This window comes from Lepidochelys kempii, chromosome 1 (genome assembly GCF_965140265.1).
Source record: "Lepidochelys kempii isolate rLepKem1 chromosome 1, rLepKem1.hap2, whole genome shotgun sequence".
NCBI classification, from domain to species: domain Eukaryota; kingdom Metazoa; phylum Chordata; order Testudines; family Cheloniidae; genus Lepidochelys; species Lepidochelys kempii.
Window position 1 is genome coordinate 223,210,267 of NC_133256.1, and position 10,290 is coordinate 223,220,556.

Consider the following 10,290-nt stretch of genomic DNA (forward strand, 5'->3'; position numbering starts at 1 on the left):
GAGGTAATGCTCACCTGACTCTGAAGGGGGGAGGGCAAAGCCAAGAGGGAAGAAAGGACATGATAAAAGGGAGGGACATTTGCCATGCTCTTCCTCTCTCTTCCGCCTACATCTACAGACACCACACCAAGTGACTGAAGTGCTGATCAAAGGGGAGAGCCTGGCTGAAGAGCAACCAGCCAGCCTGTGGTGAGAAGCATCTAAGCTTGTAAGGGCACTGAAAGTGTTATGATTAGTTTAGAATGCGTTTTGCTTTTATTTCATTTAAACAAATCTGACTTGTTATGTTTTGACTTATAATCACTTAAAATCTATCTTTATAGTTAATAAATCTGTTTGTTTATTCTACCTGAAGCAGGGCGTTTGGTTTGAAGAATGTCAGAGACTCTCCTTGAGATAACAAGCCTGGTACATACCAATTTCTTTGTTAAATTGACAAACGCATATAAGCTTGCAGCATCCAGCAGGCACAACTGGACACTGCAAGCTGGAGGTTCCTAGGGTTGTGTCTGGGACCAGAGATATTGACTAATATCATTCGGTTGTACAATCCAAGGAGCAGCTTACATGCCAGAGGCTGTGCGTGAACAGCCGAGGAGTGGGGGTTCTCACAGCAGAGCAGGGTAAGGCTGGCTCTCAGAGTCAAGGATTGGGGTGACCTAGCAGATCGCCAGTTCAGATAGCAGCAGAGGGGAACGTCATGTTTGTTTGTTTTTCCTGTTCAATTTGTAGAGACTGGTAGGGGACAGTGTGCTGTGAGAGAGGCAGAGCCCTGTTTAGGGAATGGGACATCCCTGATTAGGGGGTGGGGCTTCCCTGATGAGGCGTCCTATAAAGGCATCCAAACAGTTAGCCAGCAGCATAAGAGTAAGTAAATAGCTGTAAATTGGTGTTTGGAAGAGTACAGGGGGAGTGTGTGGTGTTCCAGTTTTGTTTTGGTGTTTGTTGGGGGTTTTGGTTTTGGATTGGTTTTTTGCTTGACAGGAGCTTAGGCGGGAAGATTATGACAGACAAAGAGGCAACAGTGTTAGTGACCCACGCAATGGAAGACACAATGAAGATGACTGGATATGGAAGCTGCAGGATGTACATTATCCTGGAGCGTGTACCTGAAAAAAGCTTTGGTGGTATGAAGTGCCACATGATGGAACTGATGTAAGAGAAGATCTGAGGTTTGGAGATGCAGGTGGAAACTATGATTGAGTTTCTACTGGGATTCGAGCAGATGATGGAGGGAAGGCAAGAGGAGGCTGAAGGGAAAAGCTGAGACTCGCGGATGCAAGCTGGACTGAAGAACTCAGAGGGGAGATTGCTGGGCGAGGAAAGTAGCCAGGGGAAGCATGTGACTACAAGAACCAGGCAGAGGAAAAGACCAACTAGCAAAGGAGAAATAGAGCTCGGGAACAGGTTTGCCAAGTTGGAGAAAGAAGAAAGGGCACAGCAAGCTGTAACTGAAGGTGGGAGGGCAAGGAAGAAGAGAAGAGTGGCTAGTCCTATAAGAAGATGGGAAGAGCCAATGGAGATACCCTGAGTTCAGAGCCTCAGGAGGATACAGAATGACTCACAGAAGATTTCAAGGGAGAATAAAAGACAAGAGGACTTGCAGCCAGAAAGAACACAAGGAAGGCCAGAGAATCGCACCAGCACCAGGAAGAGGCCAGTCTACATGGCTGGGGACTCCCTATTAAGAAGGACAGACAGGCCTGTCACCAGAGCTGTTCTGGAGAACAGAAGGGTGTGCTGTCTGGCGAGAACTAAGATACGGGATGTTGTGCTGAGGTTGAAGAAAAATCTAACGGGAGCAGGAAAGACACCACTGATTCTCCCTCACATGGGAACAAATGATACAGCTAGATTCTCACTGGAATGTATCAAGGGAGACTATGCCAGGCTGGGGAAGACGCTTAAAAAAATGGATGCTCAAGTGATCTTTAATGGGATTCTACCTGTCCCTAGAGGAGGAGGATGAAGGTGAGACAAGATTATGATGATCAAAGATGGCTTAGGCAGTGGTGCTATAAGGAGGACTTTGGGATGTTTGACCACTGGGAGGCATTCATGGACAGAGAACTGTTTTCATGGGATGGAATCCACTTGAGTTGGGAGGGAAATAGACTTCTGGGATAGAGGTTGGCACAACTGACTAAAAGAGCTTTAAACTAGGAACTTGGGGGAGACGGTTGGGAGATGCTCATGTAATCGCCACACCTGATTTTAACATTGAGAATGAAGAAAATCAAGTAAGAAAGGACACAGCAATGGAGAAAGGAACAACAGTGGGTAGGAGAATGGCCATTAAGAGGAAAGATAGCTTCATTGGTATTGGCACTAACAGTCAGTACTGGCAATACTGGCAGTAAAATGACTGTATCTAACCGGGCAAGAAATCTGGGTGAAGCCAAGCAGCAACAATTAACATTTTTGTACACCTTGCAAGGAGCCTGAGTAACAAAATGGAGGAACTAGAGCTACTGGTGCAGGAAGTGAAACCGGATATTATAGGATAACAGAAACATGGTGGAGTAGTCGTCATGACTGGACTACAGGATATATGCAGTTCAGATAAGACAGAAATAAAGGGAGAGGTGATGGAGTAGCACTGTATATCAATGATGAGGTAGAGTGTAATGAAATTAGAAGTGATGGAACGGATAAGACAGAGTCTGTTTAGGCCAAAATCACTTTGGGGAAGAAAGCTACACCCTTGGGCTAGTGCTTGGGGTATACTACAGACCCCCAGGATCCAATTTGGATATGCATAGAGGCCTCTTTAATGTTTTTAATGAAATAACTATATTGGAAATTGTGTGATTGAGGGAGACTTTAACTTCCCAGATATAGACTGGAGGACAAGCACTACCAATAACAGTAGGGCCCAGATTTACCTGGATGTGATAGCTGACAGATTTCTTCACCAAATAGTCACCGAAGCAACTTTTGAAACTTTTGATGTGAAACTCAGGCCTAATCATGAAAGATTTCACAGCACTTTTTTCCAAGATTAGGTGGGTTGGCACCAGTTTCCTGTCCAAATCTCAAATTGGGCAATTACATTCTGTCTAGCTAAATTTCCCCTGTAGTTTCAATTGGAGAAGTAATGCTTCATTCCCTTCCTAAAACTGTGTACTGTAGCTGGGAAAGAATAACTGTGTCGTTGGACCCAGAGATGGCTGCATTTCCGTGGCATGAAATGCCATAGTGAGAATGTTCTGCATTGCTAGAGTCCCATCTTGCAAGATACCAAGTGCTCACAAATCCTACAAAAAAGAAAAGGAGTACTAGTGGCACCTTAGAGACTAAACAAATCCTACAAAGTCAATGCAATTCTAGGACACTCAACCCCTCACATGATCAATACTCTATGCACTTTCCAATCTTACACTTTCTTTTTTGGCTGATGGGTTTGCTAGGGAATTCCATCCAGCCCTCATTAGAGGCATAAAGGCTATGACACAGCTGCATGGGGAGGATTGCTATGAAGTTAGAGAAAATGAGGTTCTCTGTAGAGCTCCAGTAGGGAAACAGATGGAGCCATGTGAGTGTAGAAAAAGATAATGAGTCTTTGACATTGCTAAACTGAGCCATGCATCTGTCTCATGTTGCAGATTGTTCCAAAACAATCAATTTTGACCACTGGAAAACAGTATGTCAATTTATAGTGTGGCCTCCAAAACACACAGAAAATAATTTCACACATCTCAAAGCCAGCCAAAGCATTTCCACGTATTCCCAGCGCCAGACAAGAGCTTCTCTATGAAATAGCTGTGGGCTACCCAAGAAGTCTCAGCTTTTAAGTAGTGAATTGATGGCTACATTCAACAGTTCACTGCAGCAGTTTATAACCCGGTCATAAACCTACAGGATTTATTTTTACAGTGCATCTAAAGTAGACACAAGTATATTCTCTCACTCATTCTCTCTCAGGCAGAGTCTGAGGACACAACTGAGCATAAACTGCTGGGCTGGACAGTGCTCCAAGACTGTCAGGTGCTTGTTTTAATACTCGGAATTCATATTCCAAGAATGTCAGTGCACATCTTCAGAATTTCACCTACATCCATATGCCACTGCACATGTACCCTGCTGTTACAGACCCCAGCTTGAGAGCCTGACTCCTATAAAGACTTATGCTTTCAACTCGGCAGATCTATGGTCCTGACCAAGATGTCAGCCATTGCACAAAGACAGGGGTTGGCAACATGTCCGTGGTAAAAATTTTGAGGTCCGTGGGGGCGCTCACCTCAGGCGACTCCCCGCAAGTGGCTCCCTGTCCCTGCTGGTGGTGGCAGAGGCGCGGCCAGGCGGCTCTGCATGCTGCCTCTGTCCCCGGTCCCTGAGTGCTGACTCCGCGGCTCCCAGCCCATTGGCTGGGACCCATGGCCAATGGGAGCTGCGGGGCGGCACCTGCAGACAGGGCAGTGCACAGAGCCACCTGGCCATGCCTCCGTGTAGGTGCTGGAGGGGGGACATGCCACTGCTTCTGGAAACTGCTTGAGGTAAGCACCGCCCGGAGTGTGCACCCTGATCCCCTCCTGGGCCCCAATCCCCTCCCCCAGTCCCAGCTCCAATCCCCCTCCCATCCTTCAATCCCCTTGATCCCAGCCTGGGCACCCTCCTGCACCCCAAACCCCTCATCCCCAGCCCCACCCCAGAGCCTGCACCCCCAGCTGGAGCCCTCACACATCCCCAAACCCCTGCTCCAGCCCGGCGCCCCCTCCCGCACCCTGAACCCCTCATTTCTGGCCCCATCCCAGAACCCCCACCCGCAGCCCAGAGCCAGAACCCCCACCCACACCTCAACCCCCTGCCTCAGCCCAGAGCCCACTCATGCCCTCCGCCAATGTCTATCACTAAGTCCAGTAATTTTGTCAAGTGTCCATCGCGCAACATGGTGGTGCTGACCCCTGCACAAAGATCCCTCCAGAGCACACAATCCTCAGAAGTTGACTATATTTCCTATCTAATAAAAAAAGCAATAGGCAGAGACAAAGTCTGGATAATCAGAGCATGAGACAAAAGCTAACAGCTGGGTCCCCCTCACCTCCCAGCTTTTCACCAACTCCCTGTCTTTCATGAACAGACTTTCTTCTACTGTATTCTTCCCCATCCCTATTTATAAAGTTCTGTAGGTGGTACAAATATTTTAATTCACATTTATCTTAGCGGTTAATCCTCAGGTGAGGTGACTGGGGAAGAAGCCGATAACTGAGGATGGGTGAAGCAGGTGAGGCTGGCAGCATTCTCCAGGGTGCTTTATTCCAGTGTATGGTTCTCCTATTGCTGAAGGAAATGGTGCACAATCGCACTAGGTCTCACACTGTGTCTCGGTCACGCTATCATTCAATAACCCCACTGATACTCTCAATAACCTTCCACACGGCCTTTTACTCACCCCACTAATCCAGCCCCCACCACCACAACTCATTCACCCAGTTACCACTGCAACCAGTCACCCACCACACACACAACCCTACTTTCACCACTCGCTCCTCTTAGTTGCCCACGCTCAGCTCCACAAAGGGACATAGGCATTGTGATGCTCAGTATCACGAGGCCTAACTTTTAGGAACCAAGAAAGCCACAGGATCAACACTGTGATCAACAAAGCCTGAGACAGGCACCTAGGCTCCCCTATACAATGACTAGGGGAGAGACAGGCACCTCCAAATGCGATCCACAAAAGCCAACATGCTAGGACAGAGGTGGGTAAACTAAGGCCCGCAGGCCACATCCGGCCTATGGGACCATCCTGCCCAGCCCTTGAGCTCCTGGCCGGGGAGGCTAGCCCACAGGCCCTCCCCTGCTGTCCCCCCCAGTTACACTGCTGCGTGGGGAGCGCGGCTGGCTCTGGCCAGGTGGCGAGGCTGCAAGCTCCTGCTGCTCTGAGCGGCATGGTAAGGGGGCAGTGGGCGGGGGGGTTGGATAAGGGGCAGGGGATCCCGGGGGAGGGGGCAGTTAAGCGACAGGGAGCAGGGGGCAGTTGGATGGGGTAGAGGTTCTGCGCGGGGGGGCAGTCAGGAGATGGGGAACAGGGGGTTAGATAGGCGTGGAAATCCTGGGGGGCCTGTCAGGGGGTGGGGATGTGGAAAGGGGTTGGGAGTGTGGATAGGGGTCAGGGGGCCAGTCAGGGGACATGGAGCAGGAGGGGTTGGATGGGTCGGGGGTTTTGAGGGGGGCAGTCAGAGGGTGGGAAGTGGGAGGGGGCGGATAGGGGGCAGGGGCCAGGCAGTTCGGGGAGGCTAAGCCTTCCCTACCCAGGCCTCCATACAGTTTTTCACCCTGATGTGGCCCTCGGGCCAAAAAGTTTGCCCACCCCTGTGTTAGGAGCTGCCTAAGCCAGCCAACAGGAGATACTGATGAGAGGGGGATGTCCTCAGCTCCACTTCTCTCACAATGTTGGGCACTTAACTTCAGGCACTTATCTCTGCAGTGACCCACAGCCAGGAACACCTCTCCTGGAGTCAGGCAGCCAAGCCTAAGTCAGTCTTTGTGAGAAAGAGTCAGGCACCTGCCACACTCTACACAAAACAACCAGAAGAGGTAGTGCAGGTGCCAACCTTTTACGTTTTAGTCTAGTGATCAGAATGCTTCCCTGCCAGACCCGGGTTCAACTCCTCCCTCTACCAGAGCAGGAGAAAAGAACCTGCTACCTCCCAAGCAAGTGCAACCATGGAGCAATGAGACAGTCTGATGTGGGGCTCCCTCAGTCTTTCCTGCTGAAGCTGTTCCACTGTGGATAAATAATCAAAGAATGACTAGGCCAGAGAGAGAGAGCGAGAGAGAGCAACAGGACGACAATGACTCTGTGGCCTGATGTATAAGGAAACCCACAGGGGAGGTGGGAGACCCAGGGTACAGGCCCCCTGCTCCAATAACTTTTTAGGTATTTATCCACAGTGGAACAGCATCAGCAGGAGAGACTGAGGGAATCCCCACATCAAACTGTCTCATAATTCAGTGGTTAGTGCATCCTCCTGAGAGGTGGGAGACTCCTGTTCAAATTGTTTCTCCCCCTCAGGCAGAGAGGAGAATTGAACCTGGGTTATCCACAGCCCCAGATGAGTGCGATAACCATTGGGTTACAGGGTGGGCAGCAGGAGCATCTTCTCCTCTGGTGACCAGATTTTTGAATGGGACCAGATCTGGTGGGCAGCCTCTGAGTATGAGAAAGGCAGGTGAACACCGATCTTCCCCCGTTTTGTGGATCACTCTGGGGCTTAGGTGGGAGAGAGGCATCCGGACACCTAGAGTGTGCAGGGTATGCCTGGAAGTAGAAACTTAGGCGCTTCTGGAGATTTTCTCTTAAAACACAGGTGCTGAGTGAGTTTAGGTGCCTATCAGGTTACATGGGAATTTTGTGGATAGCAGTAGAGCCAAACCTGGGATTTAGGTATCTAATCCCAATACGTACCACATCACAACACACAAATACCTCACTCTCTCACTCACCCCTCTCAATCACTCCACCACACATGCCCTCTCTCCACCACTCCCTCCTCTCAGTCACCCACCACCACTCTTCACTCACACTACTTTGCTGATCACTCTCCCAGATAGTGGGGAAAGGATCTTCTCTTCTTCTCCCACAAGTGGAAGGGGAGCAGGAGCTATGGGAATCGTCTCCCTTGATTCTTTGCAGGATGCAAGAGCTTCTTCTCCTCATCCCGGGAGAGTGCAAGGAGGCTTCTTCAGCCCATCTTCCTTCCCTGTCCATCACAAAGGGCCTGGGTCTTCAATTTCACATCTGTCTGTATGCCTCTCTTCCCCAGAGCCAGCAAGTCCTTGACTGCCTGAAACATGCCAGGGGAGAGAAAGGATTCAGCCACCCCTTGCTGCTACTTGATTTTAAAAAAACTTGTTCAGATTAAGTGGGCTGGGCAGCACACAGGTTAGTGAAATAAGATGAAGTGAGTCCATGGGCAGCTTCTGAGCAGGTTACTAATTTGGAAGTAGTTAGCATTTTTGTGCTTACCAATCACGGTCTCGTCTGTGCTATCTCATCTCTGCAGCTTTCTGTGCACTTGTGTCCAAATGTCAGTCCTGCTGATAATAGCAAAGCTCTGACCAATTTTGATGGGAGCAGCATTTGACCTTTGATCCATGAAGATCTGGGATATTGACATGAAAAATAAACAATTCTCCACCCCACATTTGAATATAAAAAACAGCTCCTGTTTATAATCTATTCCACAGATCCCTGACAACCTGGAATGATAGATATAGACACAAGCATTTCAGCATGTGTGTGTGTGTGTGTGTGTGTGTGTACAGGTTGTCAGGGAACTGTGGACTAGATTATAAACAGGTGTTTCTTATATTCAGACTTGGGTTGGCTATTTGTTTACTTTTCATAATAATATCCCAAAGCAAAATGTATTATTTGTTAATCAGATATTTCTCTCCCCCTTTTAACAATAATGTTCCTGCTTCTGTCTCCATTCAGAGCTCAAGAGGAAAACGTGACTATGATGTTTGCCTATGGTATGGATAATAGCAAAGGTTCTTTTGTTATCCCAACAGTCCTGCTACCACTACAGAACGACAGCCACTCTGAAACCTCTATGTCTCTGGCAAGCCATGAGATGACAGACGTATCCACGGAATACAGAGCCAAGAGGAACAGTACTGTCTTGCAGTATGAACTGAGACCAGGGGAAATAGTAGTAGCCAGCATGATTTTTGGAGCATTATGGCTGTTCTCTGTCTTTGGAAATTCCCTTGTTTGCTTAGTGATCCACCGGAGCAGGAGGACTCAGTCTACCACCAACTACTTTGTGGTCTCCATGGCTTGTGCTGATCTCCTCATTAGCATGACGAGTGCTCCGTTTGTGCTGCTCCAGTTTACATCTGGCAGGTGGACACTTGGGAGCGTTATGTGCAAGCTAGTGAGATATTTTCAGTATCTCACTCCCGGTGTCCAGATCTACGTGCTGCTGTCTATCTGCGTAGATAGGTTCTACACAATTGTCTATCCTCTGAGTTTCAAAGTGTCCAGAGAAAAAGCCAAGAAAATGATTGCAGCATCTTGGATCTTTGATGCCGCTTTTGTGTCCCCAGCTTTCTTTTTCTATGGCTCCAGTTGGGACAACCATTGCAACTTTTTTCTCCCCTCTTCTTGGGATGGAGCTGTCTACAGCATCATCCATCTTTTGGTGAGTTTTTTGATTCCATCCATTTGCATCATCCTCTTTTACCAAAAGGTCATCAAATACATTTGGAGGGTAGGAACTGATGGCAGAACAGTCAGGCGGACCATGAATATAGTCCCAAGGACAAAAGTGAAAACCATCAAGATGTTCCTGATGTTAAATTTAGTATTTCTGCTATCGTGGCTCCCTTTTTACGTGGTGCAGCTGTGGCATCCACAGGAGACAGACTACAGAAAGAGTTCTTTGGTTTTCATGGCTATCACTTGGATATCCTTTAGTTCGTCAGCCTCTAAGCCCACCCTGTACTCAGTGTATAATGCAAACTTCAGAAAAGGGATGAAAGAAACATTTTGCATGTCCTCCATGAAATGCTACCGAAGCAATGCATACACCATCACCACCAGTTCAAGGATAGCCAAAAAAAATTACGTTGGAATCTCAGAAATCCCTGCACCAACCAAAACTGTAACCAAAGACTCAATCTATGATTCATTTGACAGAGAAGCAAAGGAAAAAAAGCTTGCTTGGCCTATTAATTCGAACCCACCAAATACATTTGTCTAATTGATTTGAATAATTATTATGCACCACTAGATCTCTTTTTTGAAAAGACATATATTTACATATTTTTGCATACAATTTAAAGGGAGACAAAATATGCTTTATTTTATGAAATGCATTGATTTTCTTGTATACAGTATTTTTTTTTAATTTTCGTTACATTCTGCTTTTTGGAACAATTATCCTAGAACCATGAACAGTCTTTTCAAAAATCTCATACTATCTACATGTAAATAAAATAAAAACTGCTTTTTACTACTGCATGTTGACCACTCTGTATAAACATGTGAAGCCACCCAAGTCCATATAGACTACCTTTTGGTTACTATCCTAATGAGATGTTGTTGGAGTGTGTTTTTTCTCTTTGTGGGTGAGATCTTCGGAAGTGTTCAGCTTAGCTTAACTTTGCTCCCATGAAAGTTAATGGTAAAACTCACACTGACTTCAAGAGTAGAATTAGCCCAGTGCTAAATGCTTTTGAATATCCCCCTGCTTGTACCTAAAGGGCTCCTGTTGCTTTTCATGCCTTAGAAAAATCTCTCTTTTGTCTTGGGTGCATTGGCTTCTTAATATTTCTATG

At 47.4% G+C, this 10,290-nt stretch overlaps 1 protein-coding gene across 4 annotated transcripts in view; it reads left to right on the forward strand.

Moving 5' to 3' along the window:
* GPR19 (G protein-coupled receptor 19) overlaps window positions 1-10,003 on the forward strand; it is a 33,346-nt gene extending 23,343 nt beyond the window's left edge. For 3 of the 4 annotated variants that reach the window (XM_073315491.1, XM_073315498.1, XM_073315507.1), the window contains one exon: window positions 8,444-10,003. In XM_073315491.1, coding sequence (XP_073171592.1) covers window positions 8,466-9,713 — 1,248 coding nt within the window. In that variant the 5' untranslated portion in view covers window positions 8,444-8,465 and the 3' untranslated portion in view covers window positions 9,714-10,003. The remainder of the gene's footprint in view (window positions 1-8,443) is intronic. The other variant, XM_073315482.1, reaches the window with a different exon arrangement.
* Window positions 10,004-10,290: the final 287 nt, after the last annotated feature.